Genomic DNA, 27,754 nt, shown 5'->3' with positions numbered 1-27,754 from the left:
TGCTTGTTACAAAAGCTATATTATCTTCAAGATTGTAGTTGTTTTATTTGTGACCTGATACAAATAACATAAAGTGTAGTAATACACATACACATGTTGTCCAAAAAAAAATCTCATAAAAGGAGTGTTCTCAGTCAACAAACATAAAATAAAAATATAATGCCTAACCACGTACCCTACTTTGAGAAATAATAATTGTCATTAGTTACTTTCAGTTAATAGCCACCATCACGCAGATTCTATTACATAATTAATGCAAAATTTCTGATACAGAATAAATTACTTTTTCTCAGAAACACTCATTATAATAGTTGCCTAAAATCGTTCAACAAATGCTTCCTAGTCCACTAGGAGCTCAAATTCAATCAGGTCCACATCATTCATCAATTTATACAAAAAGTATTTCAGTGCACAGGAAATGATCATGATGCCAAATGAAAAATTTGGCAAACATTAGATGAGAAAGTGAGTTATTGCTGGTATGCAAACTTTCGTTAGAACCTGGAGAGTAAACTACAAAATGAAAAAGCAAACACAACTTTGATTAATTTTAGTTCAATAACAAGAGAAACATGAAGCTACAGAATTACCTTCTAGCATTTAGGCAGAGAAATTTATGAGAGTGAGATCCAATGAACAAATAAATGTGTGTGCCTTTAAACACAAGCATTGGTGAAGCATCAACACAAGACTCCATGTAAACTTTCCAAAAGTCTTTCATGTGACCTCTGTTGCCTCTTGGAATGTCTGCAGACCATGTATTTTGGTGCGTATCAATTACTTCCTGCTGCCCTCTATGCAAGACCTTGTTGCATCGGTTCAATGAGAATGATAATACTGAAGGGGAATACCATGGGAATAATTCATCACCCCATGATGTAACATCTGTCAAACCCCTCTTTAAACGTTTAGAAGGAAACGGACCATCATTGTTATCTTTGCAAGTCATCCTAGACTCAAGAGGACTAGAATTTTCCGTTTGATTAATAGAAATATGGTTATCTTGTCTGTCTGTGTTTATTTGCAAACAAAAGTCCAGACTGTTATGCAAAGTGCAAGATCCTTTTTTCTGGAGAAGAGCCATACAAAGCTTAAGAGCACTTGGATAGTAGTAAAGAAATCTCATGTCAATCCCCAAACTGTAAGCAGCATGTGCAGCAGAAAGAGAGTTACCGCCCATCATAAAGAAATCATCATCATCACAAACCTTTTCAATCATCAAAGCATCATGAAATGCCTGTTAAAGCAATTACCAAAATCAGAACCCTTAATCTTAAGAAAAGCCATTAATTGAGCAATAATAATTGACTTAATTTGCAGAAGGAAACATGACTTTAGAGGACTCAAAGCTATTGCATAAATAGTTTAGGGGTCAAGAAGTTACATGTATATCAGAGGTTCATAAACTCATTCATGATTTGTCGTCATCATATACATCACAAAATGGAAAGAAATGTATATTCAGAAAAGGAAATTTTCTCAGGAAATTTTATGAGAGAACAGGGTGAAGAATTCTTCAAACAAAAAAGACTAAAGAAAAATAACCAATCATAGAGGTGTATTTAACAAAATAAACATTCATGAAAAAAAAAAACTGAACAAGCTGACTTATAAAATATCCCTTCCTAATTCAATTAAAACAACGTAAATGTCCAATACTTTACAGCTTACACCATGGTTCAAGACCAACTATGACTATTGAATTTACAATTCAGTTCAGTACAACATGGTCCACAAAAAATTGTGATTTCTGTTGAGACAAATGATAATGTCATTATAAAATAATGAAATCATACCTTTTTAATAAGTTGCAAAAGATTGCTGCAGTCGATGTCACCAACTTTATCTTTGACATTCTTTGTCAATAATTCTGAGCCAAACAACAATTCATAATTAACCTTACCACTAGGAGACAGGGGGAATGATTCTATAAAGAAGTAACGGTTGGGAAGTACAACAGAAGGAAGTTTGTTAATCATCCAACTTCTGATTGCAGGAATTAATGATTCACCCAAGCTTTCTTTTTTCTTCAGTATGATAAAGGCTTCAACAAGCACAAGTTCTGCTTTATTATTTCGACAAACTACAGCAGCATCGTTTATATGTGGATGCTCCCTTAACAAATCTTCAACCTCTTCTAGGGCAATACGCTGTCCATTGATTTTTATAATGCGATCTTTTCTTCCCAAAAATACAAAATCACCACTAGGCAACTGTTTGACTAAATCACCCGTTCTAAAGTATAATTTATCTTGGCATCCTTTAACAAAATCACCACAACTGTAATGTGGAAGCAATTTTGCAAATGACATTTCCTTAGATTCCTTGTAGTAACCCCTAAAGATGCAATGACCACCAACATATAGCTCTCCCTCATTTGATGCATCATTTTCACTAAGAAGAATCACATCACAGTTAGGAATGGGTAAACCTATTGGAACACTGGTTAGCCTTTCTTCCTTAAAAATCAATGGCATTCTCTTGCAATCAAAATATGTACAGTCACCAGAGACCTTAGTTAAAAAAATGGAAAAGAAACATAAAAGCATTAGCCAATAATAATTGTACAAAACACTAGAAAAGTGCAATACGACAAGCACCATGTCAACTCCTTTCTAGTTAATTACCTTAGTCTGTAATATCGAACATGCATGACTAGATAAGCATTGAATAGCAGGAACAAAGCAAACACTAAAACACGACAACAGCCAGGAAATATTTGAAATTACCTTGATGCATCAAACAAAACAATGCTATACTAAATTGTGGGGAAAAGAATGTCATAACAGGAACCAGACAGCAAATTTAAATTATGAACATTGTTGAAACAGAATATAATATACAAAGATAACCTTCTGATCTAACCTCAGTGCTTCCATATAAATTCAAGATTGATGTCTTCGGTAATATAGTTGAAAGCATCTCCCACAAGGTCAAAGAAAAAGTTTCACCGCTGAGCACAATCAATTTCAATGAATTTTCAACTCGCATGTTAGCATTGGTTTTCAATCCCGGAAGAATAGTCTTCATTAGTGATGGAACGGCTGTGAGCCTATTAACAAAATATGCCTACAGAAGAAATTAATATAATGGGCAAAGTAAGGAATTGAAAGAAATATAATTTTATTACCAAGTACCAACTGGTACTGTGAGAGAAAAATAGAATATAGAATGTTATAGACTTCTTTAATCAAGAAGTCGATCAACTCTCGAAACTCTCAAGAACTAACAGAAAAACAATGAATAATACTCGTATTATTGAATCAATCAAAGAATTCAATGTACAATGGTCTCTCTCTAGGAGGCCTGAACCTTCCTCCACTGGACAATGTTCCAGTAAAATGCTCAAAGATACAAAACGATCCCCTCTCCTTCCAACTAACTTCTATTTATACTCTCCCCTTTCCCTCCAAACTAAAAACTAATTGATATCCTACTGTTTCCGCCCTTCTTACTCTATAACCTTCCCTCCTTTCCTTTTCTTTCTTTCGTACACTTTTAATTGTCTAACAATACCCTCCTCCTCAACTACAACCTTGTCCTCAAGGTTGAAATCAGACAATTGTTGCCTTATATACATCTCATCTTCCCATGTAGCACCTTCCATTCCCCCCTCCTGCCGTTGGATCAGAATTTGTGCTATCTCCTCGCCTTGTTGTTGTCTACTTCTTCGTTGCAACACTTTTAATGGCATGTATAAAGGTCCATCCACCTGTAACCCCACTAGTAAATTGGCTTCCACCTGATGAGCCCCCACCACTAACTTCAGTTGCAAAACATGGAACACCGGATGAATTTGAGCGGTTGCTGGTAGTTGTAGTTTAAAAGCTACAGGTCCTACTTGCTTTTCTACCAAAAAAGGTCCATAATATCTAGCAGGCAACTTGGGATACCTGGTAGGCATAGAAACTTGCCTTTGTGGTCTAATCTTGAGGAAAACCCAATCCTCCTCCTTAATCTTGGACTCCTTCCTTCTTTTGTGTGCATATTGTTTCATCTGATCCTGAGGTTGGGTTAAGTGATGTTGTAGTTGCTTTAAAGCCTCATCTCGAGTTTGGAGATCCTATGCCACCGCCTCCACTATTGTTTCACCTGGTATGAACCTGGTTAGAATGGAAGGCAACCTCCATAAACAGCCTCAAAAGGAGTGCATTTAGAAGCCCCTTGATAACTGGTATTGTATCACTATTCTGCCCATGGCAGAACTGCATTCCACGCCTTTGGTTGTTCTGAACAAAAACACCTCAGGTAGGTCTCTAGAATTTCAATACCTCGGTTTGACCATCCGTCTCTGGGTGGTATGTTGTGCTCATTCTAAGCTGAGCCCCATACATTCGAAATATTTCCTGCTAGAATATGCTGAGGAAGGTGGAATCCTTGTCACTTACTGTTAGATGTTAAGATGTATGTTTATGATAATTGGGCTCAGCCCATTTTGTATTAAGGGCCTTGGTTCATATCTTACATTATAAATAAACTACCCTATGTGTATGCAAAAGACACAAGGGATATTTCTCCCAATCTTCTCTATTTCTCCGGCACACATCACCGTCGTTGTCGCCACCACCGCCGTCGTCGCCAGAGTTCCAGAATCGACCGACAACCACACCTTCAGAATCGTCTCGGCCAAGCAACCACTGTGGTACAAAGATCGCGGCGAACGGACCACCCACGCACCGCCGCAACAGTCAACGGTGCCGCCGCGCTTGCCGGCGCGTCGCCGGAGAGTTCCACCGCCGATCAGAATCGTTGTAATCGCCTACTCGCCCTATTTCTGGATCTGTTGTCGTTGCGTCAATCAGAGCACTTTGGATTTTTAGGGTTTCTCCCTCTCCATGGCGTCTTCCTCGTCTACAAACACCTCTGTTGGTGGCTCATCTTCTGATCCCTCAATATACACCAATTATGTGAATGTACACTTGTCCATTGACAAGTTAGATGGCACAAATTATGCAACATGGGCGTCCGACATCAAACTTTGGTTGAAGAGTCAAGGGTACTTAGATCACCTTACTCAAAAAGTGACTACTGCTACCACAGATGACAGTTCCCTCTAGATGAAAATTGATGCCCAGTTATGTATTCTTATAAAGTCCACCATTCACTCCTCACTAAAACAAATGTTTCGATCATATGAAACATGTTCAGTATGGGCACAAGCGAAGTTGTTATACACAAATGACACTCAGCGTCTTTATGGTGTTTGTCAGGACTTATTAACTGTTATTGGTCCGCGCAGTCCTGGTCCCATGGCAGAACATTTGGTTAAAGTTCATGCCCTTCTTCATGATTTTAATGAGATGTTACCTCCTGCTTCCACTCCTGCTTCCACTCCTACTGAAGAACTGGAACAACGATCAAAGTTCTTCATGTTGTTGGCATTATACGGATGTCTCTCATGTCCGTGATCAGATTTTGGGTTCTCCTGTCATACCCAACTTTACTTCTACTTGTTCTACTCTTTTGCGTATACCGAGCAAACCAATCACTGAGACATCTCCTCATACTAATGATTCCTTAGTTATGGCTGCCCAACGTGATGATCGAAGTCGGTCTCGCAAGCCAAGTAAAGGACGTCCAAAATGTGACCACTGTGGCAAGTTAGGCCACAAAATTGATAGATGTTATGCGCTTCATGGACGTCCTCCTCGACCTGTAATGGTTAATTCTGATCCACCTTCCCGATCACCATCTGCAAACCATCCTACTTCATCTAATACCGTAGAAAACCCTGCAATCTTTCACGAATTTCTCAGATGGTATAGGATCGTCAGCACTCTAGTTCCACTACATCTGCATTTGTTGCACGTACAGGTACACCTTTTGTTGGTCTGACTCACTTTCACTCCCTCGAACCTTGGGTCCTTGACTCAGGCGCCACCGATCATATCACTGGTAACAAGTCCTTGTTTTCTTCCTTGTCATGTCCGGATAATTTACCCTCGGTAACAATGGCTGATGGGTCTAGAGTCTCATCTCATGGTGTTGGTACTGTTCATATTTTTCCGTCCATATCCATTGATCATGTACTTTATGTCCCTGGGTCTCCCTTCAACTTATTGTCCACAAGTCGTCTAACTCGTACCCTTAATTGTGTTATTTCATTTACTAAAGATTCTGTTTGGTTGCAGGATCAGAGTTCGAAACACATGATTGGCACAGGAGGTGAGTCTCATGGCCTATATCATCTCTGCCCTTCTCCTCATGTTGGCGAAATCATGGAGTCACCATCCCTTCTTCATGCTCAGTTAGGTCATCCTAGTCTTGCCAAACTGCAACAACTTGTCCCAAGGTTGTCGAAATTATCAAGTTTGTCGTGTGAGTCTTGTCAGTTAGAAAAGCATACTCGTAGTTCCTTTCCTCGTAGTGTCTCACAACGAGCGTCGTCCCTTTTTCATTGGTTCATTCTGATATTTAGGGACCTAGTCGTGTTAAGTCCACATTAGGTTTTCAATATTTTGTTACCTTTATTGATGACTATTCCAGATGTACTTGGTTGTTTTTAATGAAGAATCGTTTTGAGTTGTTTCCTATTCGAACTTTACGCAGTGATAATGGCCGTGAATACCTTTCTCAACCATTTAAACATTTTATGGCTTCTCATGGCATTCTTCACCAAACCTTATGTGCTTATACCCCTCAACAAAATGGGGTGGCTGAGCGCAAGAATAGACACCTTATTGAAACAACTCGTACACTTTTAATTTATGGTCAAGTACCCTCACGTTTTTGGGGTGATGGAGTTCTCACTGCATGTTATCTTATAAACCGCATGCCATCTTCAGTCATAGATAACAAAATCCCTCATTCTATCTTATTTGCTCAAGACCCTCTACATCCATTACCTCTTAGAGTTTTTTTGGTCTACATGTTTTGTTCATGATTTTAGTCCTGGTCTTGATAAGTGTTGAAAGGCCCACATCGACTAGAGATAAGGTCAATTTATAATATATAAGTAAGGTGCAAACCTCACCTTAAAAGCCGATTTTGTGGGGTTGAGTTAGGCTTAAAGTCCATTTCTAACATAGTATCAGAGTCATGGTTAGAGCCTATCCTAGCGAGTTCTAAGTGGGCATTTCTGTTTCCACACGTTGTCGGGCCGCTATCGAACCATCCAATTTCTACTATCACGCACGAGATGTCTATACCTCGGCGTGAAGGGGGTGTGTTGGAAGTCCCACATCGACTAGAGATAAGGTCAATTTATAACATATAAGTGATGTGCAAACCTCACCTTAAAAGCCGATTTTGTAGGGTTGAGTTAGGTTTAAAGTCCACTTCTAACAATAAGTTATCTCCTAGGTCTCACAAATGTGTCTTCTTAAAATTTCCACGGTCACAAAAGGGCCATAAGTGTTTTTCGCCTTCCCTCAATCGTCATTTTATCTCTGCTGATGTCACTTTTGATGAATCTTCTTTTTACTTTTCACATCTATCTTCTAGTTTTGTACCTCTACCTGCTATTGTTGATATTCCTATTTTCTGTGATCCTCCTCGTGATGCTCCACCCATTTTGCCTCCTCCTTCTTTAGACTCTCATTCACCACAGGATCGTCCTTCACCACCCCCCCTTCATGTTTATAGTCGCCGCAATTGTCTCCCTCATGACTCACTTCCAGTGCCGCCTCCTGTGTCTTATCCGGCTCCAGCAAACGAGTCTGACTTGCCTATTGCCCTCCGTAAAGGTATACGCTCTACCCGTAACCCTTTCCCCCATTATACTATTCTTAGTTACCATAGATTATCTCAATCTTTTTACACATGTCTCTCATCCATTTCTTCTGTGTCAATTCCCAAGTCTGTAGGTGATGCCTTAACTCATCCTGGCTGGCGTCAAGCCATGCTGGATGAATTAAGTGCTTCACAGAAAAGTGGAACTTGGGAGCTTGTCCAATTACCATCTGGAAAGTCAGTTGTTGGTTGCAGGTGGGTGTATGCTATAAAGGTTGGCCCTGATGGCACAATTGATCGTCTGAAATCTCGACTGGTTGCCAAAGGCTACACACAGATTTTTGGTTTGGATTATGGTGATACTTTTTCTCCAGCGGCAAAAATGACCTCTATTCGCCTATTCATTGCCATGGCCGCTGTTCGACAATGGCCTCTTTACCAACTTGATGTCAAAAATGCTTTCCTTAATGGTGATTTGCATGAAGAAATTTATATGGAGGCCCGGCTTTGTTGCTCAGGGGGAGTCATCTGGATTGGTATGTCGTCTTCGCAAATCCTTATATGGCCTAAAACAGTCTCCTCAGGCCTGGTGTGATAAATTCAGCTGTGTAGTTCAACAATTTGGTATGTCTCGCAGTGAAGCGGATCTCAGTGTTCTATCACCATTCAAGTGCTGGATGTATCTACTTAATAGTGTATGTCGATAATATTGTTCTCACAGGAAGCGACTATCTTGGCATCTCTCAGATGAAACAGCACCTTTGTCATCATTTTCAAACCAAAGATCTTGACAAACTCCGGTACTTTTTGGGTATTGAAGTAGCATAATCCAACACTGGTATTGTCATATCTCAGAGGAAGTATGCGTTAGACATCTTGGAGGAAACAAGGTTAATGAACTCTAAGTTTGTTCAGACACCTATGGATCCTAACATCAAACTCCTACCAAATCAGGGGGAGTCTTTTTCAGATCCTGAACGGTACAGAAGATTAGTTGGTAAATTAAACTATCTTACTGTTACACATCCTGACATTTCCTTCACAGTTAGCATGGTGAGTCAATTCCTAAACTCCCCATGTGAAGACCATTGGGATGCAATTGTTCGCATACTGAAGTATATTAAAGGATCACCTGGAAAAGATTTGCTATATGGTCCTAACAACGATACAAAAATCGTTTGTTATTTAGATGCTGATTGGGCTGGTTCCCTTTCTGACTAAAAAGTTCATTCTTACTTCTTCCCATATGGCCTTGGGAATCGATAAGGGTTGGAGGAGTCCTTGTGGAGAGAAGCCAAGTACTTATGTTGTTGGCATACTAGACAAGCAGCTATGTAATTCGTTACCATCTTCTTCATACCCACCCAATGAAGAGCTTGGGCAATTCTTCTATATGTCTTGTACACTCCAAAATGTCCCCCTGTTGGTGTATTGTGAAACTGTGCTAGGATTTTCGGTATCCACCCCGATTTAGTTGAAAGAACCAACTTCCCCTTGTAATGCAGTCGCCCATTCTCTAAAGTGTAAACAGGATGTGAGTTGGGGTCAGCTTCGACTTCCTCTACAATTTTCTTTAAAGCTCATCTCACTCTACTTCCTCCACCACCTCATGAAAATTTGGCCAATAAGGCCTGGTTATTAGTTGTAGGGTCTTTTCTCCCTCTTCCCCTTCCTCTCCTTTTCTGGACAGCCCATCAGCTACACGGTTAGAGGCTCCGGTCCTATAATAGATGTCAAACTCATACCCCATTAATTTGGCCAGCCAATTCTGTTGGTTTTGTGTGGTTATACGTTGCTCCAACAAGTACTTTAAGCTCTTTTGGTCAGTATAAACACTGAACTGTTTGCCCAACAGGTATGGACATCAATGTTGAATAGCCAACCCCAATACCATTAATTCCTTCTCATATACCAATTTCCCAAGTGAAGATTCAGACAAAGCTTTGCTATAATAAGTAATAGGTTTCCTACCCTGCGACAACAGAGCCCCTAACCCCTTCCCTGAATCATCGCATTCTACTGGGATGTTTGGAAAAAATCTGGTAATGCCAAAATAGGGGCAATGGTCACTGCCTTCTCGAGTGTCTGCATCGCCCCTGTTCCTTCTGGTGACCACTCAAACTTTCCTTTCTTCAGGAGATTCGTGAGGGGCCGTGCTATCTTTCCATAGTCTCTGATAAACCTCCTATAGTATCCTGTAAGTCCCAGAAAACCCCTCAATTCCTTAATGTTGCTGAGTTCAGGCCACTCCATCATTGTCGCTACCTTCTCTTCGGTCATTTTGAACCCCCTTTCAGATATCATATGCCCCAGGTATCTAATCTGTTTTCTACCAAACTCATATTTCTTCCAATTGGCAAACAACGTATGTTGAACCAGCACCCCTAACACTTGTCTAAGGTGTTGTTCATGCTCTTCCCACGTCTTGTTGTACACCAAAATATCATCAAAAAATAGTAACATGCACCCCCTTAAGAAAGGCCGTAATAAGGAATTCATCATGTCCTGAAACGTTGCAGGAGCATTGGTGAGGCCAAAGGGCATTACCTGAACTCATAATGCCCTTGATGGGTCCTGATAGCAATCTTGGATATGTCCTCCTTCATCCTTATTTGGTGGTACCCAGACTTGAGATCCACCTTGGAGAAAAATCTTGCCCCCTCTAACTCATCTAGAAGCTCTTCAATATCCGGTATAGGATATATGTCAGGAATTGTGACCCTGTTTAATGCCTTGTGGTCTACACAAAATCGCCAACTCCCATCTTTCTTCTTAACCAAGATCACGAGACTCAAATAGGGGTTGTTACCAGGTCAGATGATACCCAGACTTAGCATTTCTTCCACTTGTTTCTCAATTTCGGTCATCATCAAATGTGGGCATCGATATGTCCTCATGTTGATTGGCATCGTACCCTCCTTTATGGGTATTTGATGGTCTACTCTCCTAACAAGAAGAAGCCCCCTGAGGCTCCTGAAACACCCCTTTAAACTCTTACAATATATGTCCCAAACTTTCCTCCTGCCAGTGGACAACCCTTCTTCGCCTGGGTCTACTGCTGCCACTTCAGCCTGGCTAAGATTCCAAACTAAGGCCATAGTTTCAACCTCCGTCTCCTTCAGTATGGCCTCAGGAGTAACCATCCTTCTAGTCAGCGTGGGATCTCCCCTAAACACTAATTCTTTGTTTGATGGCCCATACTTCATAGACATTTCGTTCTAATCCACCTTGATCTCTCCCAAGGTTGCCAGCCACACTACCCGTAAAATAATGTCCACTCCCCCAGTTCAAAGAGATAAAAGTTCTCCTTAATCTCATCCCCTTCCAGATTCAGTGTAACCCCCACATAGCACCCCTGAGTCTCCTTTCACTGCCCATCACCCAAACACACCCGATAGGGTGGCGTTTCTTCTTTCTCCAGGCTCAGCTCTTTGATCAATCTGGTTGAGATGAAGTTGTGGTTTGCTCCACTATCAATCAACACCAATATTCTCCTTCCTCAAATCCAACCTTGCATCTTCATGGTGCTGAATTGAGTCAATGCTCCTGCGGAAAACACTGAAAGTTCCATGCACCTTTGTTTTGCTTCCTTTGTTTCTTCTACCCCTCCTTCCTCATCTTCTGCCCCCATAATCATCACCTTTAAAGAACTCTCAGCGCATCTATGTCCAGGGCTATAGGGTCCCCCACAGTGAAAACAACACCCTTCCTCCCTCCTCTTGATGTATTCTTGGTAGGGCAATGTGCGCACTCCTCGATTCTACAGTCAACCTCCTGCGTTGCTACTCACTTTGGAGCTCGCGACATTCGATACCCCTTTTCTCTTTGGAACGTTTCCTCCTGCCACGCCCCATGGTCGTCCGACGCCCCGCAGTAAGTCTCCGTCCTCGAAACGATGCCAATGTTGGCCGGGTATCGCCCCCACGCCTGACCTCCTCTATGCATCATTCCACCACGATTCACCCACGGATAAACCCTAGCCTGTTCCAAATCGCGAGCCCTCTCCAAAATTTGTTAAGAGGTCGCGCGAATCATGGGGCCTGATGAGATCCCTCAACTCTTTATAAACTGGCGAAGAAATACCCAAGCAATTGCTCCTCTGTAAATCCTGTCTCCTGAGCCACCAAAATTTCAAACTCCTGCACTATTCCTCCACCGTCCCTTTCTGCTGCACTGCCCCTAGTTTCTGGAAATATCGTTCCTCGATGCCTACCACCAAACCTTCTGACCATTGCCTCCGTTAGAGTCGCCCAGGTTGGGTTCTTGATTTTCTTTCGCCAAAAGCGGAACCAGTAACTCGCTCCCCCTTCCATGCATATGTAAACTAACATCATCTTCTCCTCCGTCACGTTCTGCAATTCAAAAAATTTATCCGCCCAACCAATCCAACCCATGGGGTTGGTGCCTTTAAAAGTGGGTAATTCCACTCCATTCATCCAGCTTCTCTACACGTTTTTGCGCTCCTCCTCCGGTTCGTCATCTGATTCCTCATCGCGTCTCTCCCAACCTCCATTGACGAAGTCGCGACTGCCCTCGGGGCTCCTCCCCTGGTTCTCTCCTCTTCTGCCAAGAACATGACCTAAATCTTGAGCCATCCCTCTCATCTCAGCACGAAACTCTTCCATCGTCGTTTCTAGGGCATCGAATTTTCCCTCCAACAGGTTCACCTTGCCTTCCATTGTGCTCTCTCTTTTGACTTTTGGGATCCGACAGATCGGACCAAACTTGATAGACTTCTTTAATCAATAAGTCGATCAACTCTTGAAACTCTCAAGAACTAACAGAAAACCAATGAATAATACTCATTATTGAATCAATCAAAGAATTCAATGTACAATGGCCTCTCTCTAGGAAGCCGAACCTTCCTCCATTGGACAATGTTCCAGTAAAAAAACTCAAAGATACAGAATGATCTCCTCTCCTTTAAACTAACTTCTATTTATACTCTCCCCTTTCCCTCCAAACTAACAACTAACTGATATCCTACTGTTTTCGACCCTTCTTAATTGTCTAACAGAATGCTTTCCAACATGTGATATTTAAAATATAAATTTGTAATATTGTTGGATAATATTGGCAATACATAAATCAGAAAAGCACAACCAGAACTACCATACCTGTAGGAAATCTATCATAGAATACAAATTTTCTTTTAGCTCGTTGAAAGGAGGAATAACTAACACACAAGCAGTCAAAATAGCACTGAGAAATTCTTGCAGGTGATCAATGAAGCTAATTGATGACTTAAACAACAACAGTTCCTGTCCATTCAGAGGATACATTCTTTGCATCCATGAAAAACGATTAGAAAGACCTGATAAGAATACAAAAGTAAAACAAATTGTAATATACTACAATCACAATGTATCTAATATACATAATAAAAAATTATTGTTAGAATAACTGTTCTTAAATAAATCTTATTTAAGACAAATTATTCTTTTGTATTTTTCTAAAGTTGGTATCGGACTCCTGCTCTGATTGTCTCTATACATCAAAGAAATTGCCATCCAGTTACCATTTGCAGCCAGACTCAATGGTCGTGCATCCAAACTCTAGCTGACGCACCATCAATGTATCAACCGAACTAGGCGAGTGTGTCTCCTGCGTCGTATTCCAATAGTCAGAATCATTTTAGACCACCACAGGTCAACTTGCCAAAGTCTTCTGAGCTCATTTCAACCATGTATTCTTTATTCCTGTACCATTTGGCGAGTCGTCCAAAGTTGCTCATGGTTTCTCTCTTTTGCAACCCTAGGGTTGCCCTCCATTCTTTCTCTGTTGCATTAAGGGACTATCTCATCTTTTTCAAGGACTCATCCTATAACTTTTGAGAAGGTAAATAGTAAAAACTACCTATCTTGGTCTATGATAGGAACCCGGAAATAGTTAGGCCCAAACCCAAAATATCTAAGGTCTATGTTAGACAAAGAAGGAATGGCAAAGTAGGGGATCAAAATGGCAAGAGAGTGAATGAGAAGAATCCTTCCATGTAACAAACTGTTGAGCTGGCACAGTAGGAAAGGAGCGATATCGTTGTGTGGGTATAAGGTGTGCAAAGTTAGTGGGAGAGAGGGAGACTGGAATTGGCCGGGAATTGGGAGAGACTAGACACTCTCTAACTGTCTAGAGATACTTTTTACTTGCTTTACAGATTTGTATTCTCTTCCCTGGGATATACAATCTGTTTTCTTTACTAATAAAGTGAATATTCAGCTATAGTATGCTTCCTTATTTCTGGTATCTATCAATTGGTATCAGAGCCCATGATTTTTAGGGTTTGGATGGTTACTACAAGAACAACAATGGAGTCGAGGATTGAAAATCTAGAGAAAAGTATGCTTGACTGGAAGCATCAGAGTCAAATCCAAATGGACGAAATCAAGCAGCTGTTGAAGGAGAAAAATCGAGGGGACACAAGTGGTCGATCATGACAACGACGTTCTCCGAAACGATGCACGGAGGGGGAGAGTCAAGGTAGTCGAGCTGTTTCATCACAAGTTTCTAAACCCTGTTCCATAACTCGTGATTCATGGAGGGGAGTCGACCACCGAAGGAGGATTACAGAGGGCGAAAATTGGAGATTCTACTATTTGCTGGTGATGATGCTTATGGATGGATTCACAGAGTCGAACGCTACTTCAAGGTGAACGATATGGATGACTATGAGAAGATAGGTGCGGTGTTAGTCACATTAGAGGACCGGGCATTGAATTAGTACCATTGGTAGGAGGAACAAACACCTTCACCAAGCTGGGTCCAGTTCAAGGAAGCAATGATTCGGAGGTTTCAACTGGACTTAGTGCAGAATCCTTTTGGGCCATTGTTGAGCATTAAGCAAACTGGGACAGTATTGGAGTATAGGGAATAATTTGAGATGATTTCAGCCCCATTGAAGAATGCGGACCAGGTGATGTTAAAAGGAATTTTTTTCTAAACGGACTCCATGTAGAATTGCAAGCCGAACTGAAGCTATATAACATAGAATCATTATCAGAACTCATGGATCAGACCCTATTGTTGGAAGAGAAGAATTGGGCTTTGAAGCAAAGGGTGTTAGGCTCGGGTGAGAAAGTAAGCATGGGTGAGAAGGAGACTTCTCCAATGGTGACCAAGATGGGTAGATCGTATAATACAACAGTAGATTCTATGAAGAATAAATTGTATGCTAAGAAGCCCAATTATGGGAGTGTGGGTCCAACTAAGCCCAAACCGGAAAATGGGCCTAGTAGAGAAAAACAAATCACTATGGGTAGAAGGCTTTTGCAAGTTGAGTTGCAAGAACAGAGTAAAAACGGGTTGTGTTTTAAATGTGGGGAGAAGTGGGGACTTGAACATGAATGCAAGCTGAAGCATTATCAGTTGGTTTTGATGGAGGAATGGGAGGAGGAAGAATCGGAGGCTAGGGATGAGGAAGAGGAAGAAAAAATAGAGTTGGAGCACAAGACACTTCAATTGTCTTTAAAAAGTAAGGTGGGGCTAACCTCTCACAAATCTTTTAAGGTTTGGGGAACTATTGGCCAAAGACGAGTGCTAATATTGGTGGATGATGGAGCAACCAGCAGCATCCTTTCTAGAAAATTAGTAGTTGAGTCGGCTCTTCTAGTGGAGAATACCCCTATTTATACCATGGAGGTGGGAACGGGTGAGAAGATGAAGGGTAGAGGACTGTGTAAAGGAGTTCATCTTGAGGTGCAAGGAGTCAAAATTAAACAAGATTTTTTTAGGTGGAACTGAGGTGGTGTTAGGTATGGACTGGTTGGCTGACCTTGGTGACATTGAAGCTAATTTTCGAAACATGATCATTAAATGGGGAGATGAAGGAGCCAAGAAGGTATTAAAGGTAGACCCTTCACTAAGCAAGGCACAAGCATCCTGGAAGAGCATGATTAAAGCCTTACAAGATGAAGGAGTAGGCTACTATATTACATATCAGCAGTTGGAAGATATAGAAAAAAATCAACAACTGCTATATGATGAGATCAAGGCTGTCCTAGAGGAGTATAAGGACATTTTCCAGGAACCACAAGGGCTACCGCCAAGGAGAGAGCATGATCATGCAATCAATCTCAAAGGTGTTAAAATTCCAAATGTCATACCTTATAGGTACCCCTATTATCAAAAGAATGAGATTGAAAAGAGAGTAGGTGAGATGCTACATGCAGGGATTATTAGGACTAGTACTAGCCTTTACTCTAGTCCTGCTATTCTGGTAAGAAAAAAAGATAGTGCTTAGAGATTCTGTGAGGATTATAAAGCACTTAATAAGTTGACAATACCTGATAAATTTCTCATCCATGTAATAGATGAATTATGGATGAAGTAGGATCGGCTATATTATTTTCCAAACTGGACTTAAAATTTGGTTACCACCATATTCGAATGAGGGAAGAAGACATTCTGAAGACAACTTTTAGAACACATGAGGAGCACTATGAATTCTTGGTCATGCCATTTGGGTTAACCAATGCCCCTTCTACCTTTCAAGCTCTTATGAACAAGGTCTTAAAACCATATCTAAGGAAGTTTGTGTTGGTATTCTTTGATGACATTCTCATCTATAGTCCAAATGACAGAAGCCACCAAAAACACCTCAAATTGGTGCTTCAATTGTTGCGGGAAAATAATTTATTTGCAAATTCCAAGAAATGTAATTTTGGACAACAGTTGAGATATTTAGGACACTTGATTTCGGGAAAAGGAGTTTCGGCATACCCAGACAAGGTTAATGAAATGATAAATTGGCCGGTTCCGTAGGATTTAAAAAGGTTGAGAGGATTCTTGGGGGTCACAAGATATTATAGGCAATTTGTTAAAAATTATGGCAAGATTGCTTGATCACTCACAAAGTTGCTCAAGGACAATTTCAAGTGGGGAAATGATGCTCAACAAGCTTTTGAACAGCTCAAGGCTACAATGACCACTTTACCTGTCTTAGCTGCTCCGAATTTTGAGAAACCTTTTCTAATAGAGACAGATGCTTTTGGCAAGGGAGTAGGAGCAGTGCTTATGTAGGAAGGTAAACCCATAGCTTACATGAGTCAATCATTGTCTGATAAAGCTCAATGTAAGTCTGTCTATGAGAGAGAATTAATGGCTATAGTGTTAGCTGTTCAGAAATGGAAGAATTACTTTATGGGTAGTCATTTTGTGGTGCTCACGGATTAGAAAAGTCTGAGATTTTTGGCTGACCAAAGGATTATGGGGGAGGAGCAGCAGAAATGGATTTCAAAATTAATGGGTTTTGACTTTGAGATAAGGTACAAACTGGTTGTGAAAATAGGGCAACAGATGCCCTCTCTTGGAAGCTACAATATTCAGCACTTTCCACCGTACAATTCAATGAATGGGATGGGTTGGAAGATGAGATTCAAGCTAATGCTAGATTAAGAGGGATCATCCAGGATTTATTGAAACAATAGGATTCATTTAATAAAAGGAAGATTGTATCATAAAGGAACTTCATGATTCAGTGTTTGGGGGGATTCTGGATTTTTCATAACATATAAGAGAATTTCTGGATTGTTCTTTTGGTAAGGGATGAAGAAAGAAATACAACAATATGTGTTGAGTTGTGTAGTTTGCCAACAAAATAAGTATCAAGCCTTGAACCCAGGTGGGCTGTTACAACCTTTGCCAATACCTACTCACACTTGGTCTGACATTTCGATGGATTTTATAGCAGGATTGCCTAAACCCAAGGGGTCGACACCATTTTAGTGGTTGTGGACGGGTTAACTAAGTACGCACATTTTATAGCTATTGCTCATCCTTACATTGGGAGTGCTTGACCAAGTGCATTTTATGTTGTATTACCTTTATAGAATTTTTTTTTCATTCTTTCCTAATCTTGATTTCTAAACAAATGTAATATTTTAAATATGATGACTTGATGAGTCAAAAAAAATGTCAACCATAATACCAAATTCTTCTAGTTCTAACTCAAAACTCCTAATAAGTTTATTTCAAAAAAAAGTTCAACAAGTTGATTATGCTCCTGTTGTAGACTTGTATCAATTTATTAGACAAAGGAATAGGAGGGTCAAACAAGAGATGATCTTGTAATTTTCGTCAAAAAAATACTAAAATTTCTTACTTAAGAATAAAAGCTCATTTATTTCAAATGTCAATGAAGAATATTAGGTTGAATGATTGTTCAATTGGGGAAAGTAGAGTGAAACCAAAATATGTTCCCTTACATACTAAAGATAAACATGATAATAGTTCATTAAAAAGGAGGGGTAGTCCTTTGATAGGATACTGGGTAATAGGATAGAAGCGAGCCGAACGGTAAGAGGCAAGGGGAAGCAAGCCGAACGGTGAAAGGCGGGAAGAGGTCAAGCCGAATGGTGGAAGGCATAGAAAGGTCAGGCCGAACGGTGGAAGGCAGTGAAGAACGGGAGCCGAACGGTAGGGGTGCAGGGGAAGCAAAGCCGAACGGGAGCTGGACCCGATCGGTTGAAGATTGACCATCCTAACTGGGACAACCGTTAGGCTAGGCGGAAAATATTTAGAAATAATTATAGTAAATAAGAATATATTTTAGGAAAATATTTTATTTAGAACAATATTCATATTTTATTCTAGGGAAAGATTTTATTCTAGGGAAATACTTTATTCTAAGGAAATATTTTATTTAGGAAATAATTAGTATAAATAAAGGGAAAGTCTAGGGTTAAAGGTATGCTTTTGATTATTGATTTTTGTTGACAGGCGGCTATGCGTCCTGTGAGGGAGGTTATGCTCCCAAGTAATTGAAGGAGGTTATGCTCCCAATTATTGTTTACTTTTGTTTATTCAGATATTAACATCAATAAAAGAGATTCATTCGTCTATTATCATTCGTTCGTTGTCTTTTCTACCTATTGTGATCGTGTTTAATTACATCTCCGACTCGGATACGTAACATCCTTTGAAAGGGCAAGAAGAAAAAGATAATATCAAAGCTCTTATATCTAGAATGTTCCATTATTCTAGGTTGCCTTTTAACCTTGTAAGAAACCCTATTATGCGAATTCTTTTTTGCTTGTTGTAAATCATAATCTCAATGGTTTTATTCCTCTTGAATACAACGCATTAAGGAGAACTCCATTACAACAAGAAAAAGTACGTGTTGAGAGGTCACTAAACCAATTAAATCAACTTGGAACCAAAAAAGGGTTAACATAGTCTTTGATGGATGAATGGATTCCCAAAGAAAACCTTTATTTAATTTTATGGCCACTAGTGAGGGGTTCCTATTTTTCAAGAGTTGTTAACGCTTCTTTTAAAATAAAAAGTAAGCATTACATAGCTAAAAAAAGACTGACGTTATTAAAGTAAGAGAAGAAAATTTGTAAAAGTTATATCAAATGGTGCTCCTATGTAGAAAGATGTTGGAATGGTCATTGAAGTTTCGTTTCCTAAATTGTTTTGGACACCTTGTGATTGGATATAATAAGATAGGTTACTTGAGATTGAAACTGTAAAATAATTCTTGAGGGCTTAATTGATCCCTCTCATAATCTTTTATTTATAAGAATAAATTGATACAATAATACATTATAAATAAAGTAACCCTAGACACAATATAATCATGATAAATAGGACAACTCTAGACATAATATAATCATGATAAATAGGACAACTCTAGACATAATATAATCATGATAAATAGGACAACTCTACACATAATATAATCATGATAAATAGAGTAACTCTAGACACAATATAATCATGATAAATAGAGTAACTCTAGACACAATATAATCATGATAAATAGGGTAACTCTAATCACAATATAATCATGATAAATAGGGTAACTCTAGTCACAATATAATCATGATAAATAGGGTAACTCTAGTCACAATATAATCATGATAAATAGGGTAACTCTAGTCACAATATAATCATGATAAATAGGGTAACTCTAGTCACAATATTATCATGATAAATAGGGTAACTCTAGTCACAATATAATTATGATAAATAGGGTAACTCTAGACACAATATAATCATGATAAATAGGGTAACTCTAGTCACAATATAATCATGATAAATAGGGTAACTCTAGACACAATATAATCATGATAAATAGGGTAAATATTCTAATACTCCCCCTCAAACTAGAGCATATAGATTGTATGTACCAAACTTGGAATAAATAAACTCACTCCAACAAAATCAACTTGTCTCGAATGTCAAGACAATAGACATGATAACTTTGGCTTCAAACAAGATGCACGTATGCTTTAGACCATAGAGAGAGAATGTCTATAAACCAAATTGGACTCAAACTAGCGTAACCAAAGAGACTTCTCATGAGCTTATGGAGAATAATATTGGACAACCACGAAACTTCAACTGGCACCATGAACCTTCAAGTAGGATGACTTTGACAAAGTTGATTTCCATAAAAAATGGACGACAAGTGGTAGACAACGACAAACTATAGAGACTGGATTTCCATCAAGTAAGGATGGGGCCTGCATGGCTAAACGCGATAAACTGTAGAGATTGGATTCCATTAAGTATGGAAGGGGTTTGTAGTAGCTAAAAGCGATAAACTACAAGGACTAAATTGCCATCACTGACAGATGGAGCCTGTAGTGGCTGAAACAAACTGCAATGACTAAACTTCCATCACTGATTGATGGGATCTGCAATAGCGAAAACATACTGCAGGGACTAAACTGCCATCATTGACTAACGGGGGCCTGTGGTTGAAAGCAACAAACTACAGGACTAAATTGTCATCATTGATTGATGGGGCTTGTAGTGGCTTAAACATACTCCTCCTCACGGCGAACGACGGAAATGATGACGCGCCGATGACAAATCGTGAAGGTGGAAGATCATAATGGTCTCCATAATTCATCAAAACATCCAAAAACACATCTGGCAAGGGGCTGGTGAAATTATTTTGACTAAGATTCTTAATCTTGCCAGAAATAAACTCCCCCTCATGTCATGAGCAACCTTCAACCCATGACTTTAGTGTTGAAATTCCTTGGTGTTAACCAGTTAATAACACCAACTCTCCTTAGAGACTTTTAAATAAATGACACAAGTCATCAAGAACATCATAGTTGCTACAATTTGCAAAGCTAAACAAATATTGTGAAAGGAGTCCACAATAAGGAACAAAGGTAAAATGTTGAAAGAGTTTTTTTTTTTTTATTTGGTCGAGTGAGACGAACGGCAGTGGAACGATGTGATTCCGACACCGGGAAGGTGACATGTGACAAACACGCGCTAGAAGCTTATCAGAGAGAAGTCGTGCGTGACAACGCGTGTGGATGAGAATGAGGCAACAGGGATGGGTCGCACTCCTCGAGGCGCACAAAACCCCTAACTTCGCCAGAGAAAATGTGACGACGACGAAGGCGGACGTCAGATAGATGTGGTGCGTGTGGCGACACCTAGATGAGAACTAGCCCTCTCGCTCAAGGAGGAAATCTAGATCCATTAGTCATTGAACTAAATTGTGGAAGCAAATGCCAACAGACGACAATAGACAGTGGATGGCAGCAGACAGCAGCGGATGGTGGTCAACAGAGGACAGTGATGGACGGTGGTCAGCAAAGGACAGTGATGGACGGTGGTCAGCAGAGGACAGTGATGGACGGTGGTCGGCAGCGGACAATGGTGGACGATGGTAGGCAGCGGACACTGGCGGATGGTGGTCGGCAACGAACAGCAACGGACAGTGGGAAACAACAGACAGCGACGGACGGACGGTGGCGAACAACGTCGGACAGTGGCAAACGGCGTTGGACAGCAACAAACAGTGTCAGACAAGTTGCGAACAACAACTAAGGTTTGGAGACTAGACAGAAATCAGAACGAGACTGCTCATTGAGGTATTTCAGAAAAGATGAAATTTTTAAGGCCGCCGGTGGCGGCGGCCACTAGCCACCAACGGCAATAAAGACAGGGTAGGAAGAGACTCAGAGAACATGCTCTGATACCAACTTGAGATTGAAACTGTAAAATAATTCTTAAGGGCTTAATTGATCCCTCTCATAATCTTTTATTTATAAGAATAAATTGATACAAGAATACATGATAAATAAGGTAACCCTAGACACAATATAATCATAATAAATAGGACAACTCTAGACACAATATAATCATGATAAATAGGGTAACTCTAGACACAATATAATCATGATAAATAGGATAACTCTAGACACAATATAATCATGATAAATAGGATAACTCTAGACACAATATAATCATGATAAATAGGATAACTCTAGACACAATATAATCATGATAAATAGGATAACTCTAGACACAATAATATCATGATAAATAAGGTAACTCTAGACACAATAAAATCATGATAAATAGGGTACATATTCTAACAAGGTTATAATGGGTAATAGGTGCAGGACAAAGAAAATAGTTTTAGGAATTAATTGTTGTTGGGTAGTTAGAAGTGGGTTGTCTTTATAAGAAGGCAAGGGGGGTCTGGTAGAGGGCAGTTTTTGGATTTGTGAATTGTTAGACTGGAATATTGTCCAGTGGAGGGAGAAAGGCTTCCTTGGGGTGATTCTTTGTATTCTGATTCACTCATACATCAATAATACATTCTATTCAGTTTTGTTTGGTGTGTTCTTCAGAGAAGGAGAGGGTTGTTCATCAGAATAATATTCAGTACTGTTGTTGTCCAGTATTTTTTGTGGGTGTGTGCTGTTTTGAGAGAAAGATAGACTTCTTGACCAAAGAAGCCTATCACCTTGTGTTGTGTGCTCTATTAATCTTACCTTGAAAAACATGTGTGCAACAAAGAATATTGAAGGAAATTATGTCATTTATAGTGAATGTAATTGGGTTACAAAAATGGTTGATGATTTTTCTTATATTAAGAACTTTATCATGAACCACTCTATGACAGATTAGGATACACATTTTGCATTTCCATGAAATTGACCATTTTCAACCATTTCTTTGAAGTTGATTGCTAATGGATTGCAATGAACATAATCACTAAAGCATATTCAAAACGTGAACCTTAATATATCAGGAAGTGGTTCATTATAAAGTTCCTAACATAAGAAACATCATTCGCAATTTCTGTAACCCAACTATATTCCCCACAAATGACATCATTTCCTTTAGTATTCTTTGTTGTACTTATGTTCTTCAAGGAAAGATTTAGGTGTTTGATGGTGTCCAAAAAAAATATTTAGGATATGAAACTTCAACGATATTCCATTTGCACATAGGAGCATTCTCCTACTTCTTTAAGAACTTAGAATCAATGTGTTAGCTATGTAATGTTTATTTTTTATTTTATTGGTAGCATCAACAACTTAAAAAAAAAGTTGAACCCCCTAGCAGTAATAAAATTAATTAAAAATTTTCTCAATCCATCAAAATTAGGTTAAGTAACCTCTCAACATGTGTTTTCTCTTATGGTAATAGAGTTGTCCTTAATGCATTGTACCCAAAGGAATAAAGCCACTGAGATTATGATTTATAGTAAAAAAATATGAATTCACATACTAGGGGTTTCTTGTAACATTAAAAGACAACCCAAAAGAATATAACATTTTAGCTATGAAAGCTTTGAGATTGTCTCTATCTTCTGTGTTGAATGCTCTCTCTACTATATTACTCTTCCTCCCCTTTTAATGAATTATTCTCATGTCTATCTTTTGTGGCTAAGGAAACATACTTAGATTTCACCCTATTTTCTACCCTTCAACAACCAATTTCAATTCATCAAATATTTTTCATTGACATTTGAGCCCATAATAATTTCAGTCTTATAAATTTTCAATAAATGGGCTTCTACTCTAGATTAAGAACTTTTAAAAAAAATTACAAGACCATCTATTATTACCCCTTCTTTTTGTTCATTTGTCTAATAAATCGACATAAGTCCATAAAGGAGCATAATCAACTTGTTGAACAACTTTTGAAATAAACTTAGAATTTTTGAGATAGAACTAGAAGAATTTGGTATTGTTGCTGACAATTTTATTACTCACCAAGTCATCTATTATTACATATGTTTAAAAATACATAAAATATTACATAAGAAAAAAAATTAGTAGGAAAGCATGAAAAAAAAAAAAGCCTGTAAAGGAAAGAAGAACACCTTAATAACAAGGTATACCTTAACAACAAGGAAAAAGAAGAGATAAAATGCACTCAATCAAGCATTACTCATAAACAATAACAAGAATAAAAGAATTGAATATCACTTTAAATCATTTTCCTTTCCTACACCTTTAATAAAAAATTAAAAATGAAAGTTCATATATATATAAGCATTTTTTGTAAGGTTGTTATTGTTTATTTGCCTATTTGTTCTATATTATATTCTATCAATCTAAACAAAAACAGAAAATATAGTCTCAAAACCAAAAAAACTATATATTTTTATTTTAAAATTATCATGTAATTATTGACTCTAAATCTTGTACAACGGATGATATGTTAGAGAGCCCAATCAGACGATTAAACTGTCTGATGGAAGAAAATAGAATACTATCTACTAGAGACCATCTAGTAATGTTGGGGCTAATTACACCGTGTAGTCAGTTCTGTTGTAACTATCTTAACAGTTTTTCATTGAATCGTTTTAAGTTATTCCTTAGCTTAGGTGTTTTATATAGAAACTGTTATGGGCATGGAAAGTATGATGTATTGTGATACCTTCCAATGATAATAGAGTGCTTTCTTTCAATCTTATTTTAGTGTTTCTTGCTTTGTTACTGTTGTGAACCCAACAACAATTGGCATTGTCGAAGGTGTTATACAAGTAGAGGACTCGTGGGTAGAACACTTTTGAGGTGGAATGAAAGTTTGCAATGTCTGGAGACTCACACTTGAGAGGAAGATTGTGGGGAATTTAAGTATGGAGTCAAAAGTCCCCGAGTAGAGATAAGTAAGATTAGAAATATATATAAAGAGAAAAACCCACAAACTCATTGTCTTAATATTTTAGGTTAATGGTGGCGTCAATATAATATAAGGGGTTGGTTCATAGCTCAAGAAGTATCAAATCCACATGTCTCAGGTTAGGTACCAACTCTCCCAGGTAAATCCATTAGAAGAACCCAACATATACTATAATATAGCTATATTTCTAGTCGACATGAAATTTGCAACAATAATACATTATGCTTCAGAGTCAACAACCGAAACATGGGAGAAACTTGGAAACACAATCAAATGATGTTAATAATACATGCTTCTTCTCATGTGTAACAAGGATAAGAAAGAATGTAACATTTTAACAACGAAATGTTGCTTTTACATGCAATAACAGCTACAGCAAACCACTATAGTAAATTACCTTGTTCAGTGCCACACACTCCCTTAGGTTTTCCAGTTGATCCAGATGTGTACATCACATAGCAGAATGATCTTTGTTTTCCATTAGCACATGGCCATGCCAAATCTGTTGGACCACTACAATCTTGTAGTTTTTGGCCAATGGAGTAATTCAAAACTGGACAACTACTTGACTTTACCAGCCAATGTGATTCATCAAGCTTCTCCAAATTTCTTTTACCAAAAGAAGATTGGGATCCTATAATGAGATCAACGTTTGAAGAAGAGGCAATTAACAATATCCTTTCATTTGGCCAAAAAGGATCTAGAGGCAGGAAGGCTGCCCCACACCAAAGTACCGAAAGAACAGCTACGATATATTCAACAGAAGGAGGCATATAAATCCCCACTATCTTTGGCCTATACTCTTCACTTGATTCAGCTATCGCCTCTTCACTGGGCATGACAGTTTCCAAGGACTCAGGTTTCTGCACAGTTCTCTTTTCACAGTTGACACCATTGCTACCTGCAGCAGAATACAGGATGCAAACACAAGCTTTTCCGCATTCATACACACAAACTTTTCCACATTCAGGCATATGTAAAATCTTTTCAAATACAGACATTTGAGAAGTGGAATCACATATTTTCTTAACCTGGACTAACCATCCAATAATTCCTTATTTACTTTTTTCGTTACCATGTAATAGGTGTGAAATATAACTGATTTCGCCGATAACTAATTTTGATTATAAGACCTGATTGGCCACCTTAAGCAAAGTTTTCCCTTCCAACCACATTTTTCCATTTACAAAACTAAAACACAATACCTTGAATAAGAAATTCGAGTCCAGTTCTACTCCAAGCAACGTAATGTTGGTGCGTTGTTCACTTTTATAAACATTTTCATAATTTTCACAATTCTAAAAATGAAAAAAAAAAACTACTCCCTTACTCTCCCTTCAATTTCATCGAACCAAACAGCACAAGAAAAATTCACGGCAATTTCACTCAATGCTGCCATTTACAAGCAAGAAGCTTGCTCTTGAAACTGAAAACTGACTACCTATCTAACCGTTGCAACCCTCCCGAAAATCTCACGTTGATTAGGTGCTAGGTATTTGTTGCCAAGGACGGCTTTTAATCACCCTTCTCCCTAAACTCACTGAACCCACTAAAGCAAAGCAGAAAAAACTTTGAATGTTGTGAACTAATTAAAACAATGCATTTAAGTGAAACACTATATTCGAATAAATTCCTCTACAAAAAATTCTAGAAGACGAAAACCGAAATAACCTTTTTCCAGAAACTCAAATTAGCTTATGAATAAGCTAATATGAGAGAACTTTACCAAAAAAACTTATATACATAAACTAATTTTAACTCGTTTTATTGTTCTCTGTTTAAGTGTTCCTTCAAAAGTTTATACACACTAGCTAACAATCTAAGTACCAAAACGTTCCATCGTCGAGTGAATAACTAACCTGGAGATTGTGCAGTGATCAAGTGTGGGTCATCCGCACCAAGCAGGATAGAGCGGAGGCGTGAGCTGAGGGAACGAACCGCATCCAAGACATGAGAGTAAGTGAAGCACCGGTCCCCGTCGTAAAATGGCGGAGATATGGACTCGACGTGCTTCTCTAAGAGGGCGGCAATGTCGCCGTTGAAGTCCGTGGTGGTGGAATTTTCCCGGCGAAACTCCCGGCTAAGGTGCGCCCCGCCGGTAGCATGAATCACTGCGATTTTGTTAGGGTTTGCGTACGCTGTTCGAAAGAATTCGTGAGAAATGCAACAGAACTCTGCCTTACTCCTCTTTCCTGCGCAAGTCATTTCATTGTTCATCGGTTTCGTTCCGGTTATTGTGAGGTTTCGTTATTTAAAGTGAAGCGGCATATATCATTTTATACTAAAGTGAAAAAATACCGGATTAAATATATTTTTAGTTTTTAAATCAAGTGAATTTGTTTTTAATCCTCTCGTATATTTTAGTCTTTCTTTTTAAGAAAACTTTAATTTTTTATCCTTTAAAACTAACACCGTTAAAATCATCTGAGCTGGCTGACGATGTAGTGCTACATAATTTTTTTTTCTGACATCACTCCTGTCGGATTTTCTCCTCTTCTACCAACCCAATCCCAATCCCCCACCATGGACCTCAACCCCCAAACGGCGCAACGCCCCCCCTCCACCCCCCGTTGCCCTTGAGATGTTCCCATTGCCCCTCAGCCACCGACGATCCCCTCAGCCACCCGCTGCCCCTTCCCGCGCCGCTTCCTCAAATTCCTTGCCATGTCCCTCACCGCAAAACCTTCCAAAAATACCACCACAACCACTGCCCTCACCGCTAACATCTGGCCTTCAACGATGTGCTGTTTTGGTAGAGGCTTATGTCCTAACGCGGCAAATCGAACGTCGCGGTGCAGTTTTTCGAAGTTTGTGACTATGACGATGGATTAGGACTTGAAGGAGATGATAATTAGGGATTTGGATAGAGGTTTGTAGAGAGGAAGGGTTTATATAAGAGTGTTGGGAAGGCGTGGAAGAGAGGGTACTTGCTTTCGGGTCCCCTGGAAGGAAATCGAGTTTGATTGCTGCTTTGGCTAATTATCTGATAAACCAATAAGGACCCTTTTTAATGTTCAAAGATTTACAATGTATTAAGTTGAAGAATTGTTTTTGTTAATGAAAAGGTAATTTCTTAACAAAGATATCATGGTTTTGGAAGGTGGGGTTGCTGAATGTAAATGGATACTACAATACCTTGTTGTCTTTCAATGACAAAGCTATGGAGGAAGGCTTCATTAGCCCCAAA

The 27,754-nt window shown here is 39.0% G+C and overlaps 1 protein-coding gene across 4 annotated transcripts in view; it reads right to left on the bottom strand.

Moving 5' to 3' along the window:
* The window catches only part of LOC124823583 (putative acyl-activating enzyme 19), a 38,014-nt gene extending 11,214 nt beyond the window's left edge, over positions 1-26,800 (bottom strand). For all 4 annotated transcript variants that reach the window (XM_088102450.1, XM_088102451.1, XM_088102452.1 and 1 more), the window contains exons 1-6: positions 26,427-26,800; positions 24,965-25,468; positions 12,789-12,985; positions 2,866-3,069; positions 1,797-2,513; positions 591-1,237 (exon numbers count right to left, since the gene is read on the bottom strand). In XM_088102450.1, the coding sequence (XP_087958576.1) occupies positions 591-1,237; positions 1,797-2,513; positions 2,866-3,069; positions 12,789-12,985; positions 24,965-25,468; positions 26,427-26,784 (2,627 nt within the window). In that variant the 5' untranslated portion in view covers positions 26,785-26,800. The remainder of the gene's footprint in view (positions 1-590; positions 1,238-1,796; positions 2,514-2,865; positions 3,070-12,788; positions 12,986-24,964; positions 25,469-26,426) is intronic.
* Between the last annotated feature and the right edge of the window lie 954 nt (positions 26,801-27,754).

This window comes from Vigna umbellata, chromosome 11 (assembly GCF_029865625.1).
Source record: "Vigna umbellata cultivar VRB3 chromosome 11, Vumbellata_1.0, whole genome shotgun sequence".
NCBI classification, from domain to species: domain Eukaryota; kingdom Viridiplantae; phylum Streptophyta; class Magnoliopsida; order Fabales; family Fabaceae; genus Vigna; species Vigna umbellata.
The sequence above is the reverse complement of the archived record's forward strand: the minus strand, read 5'-3'. Positions and strand labels throughout refer to the sequence as shown.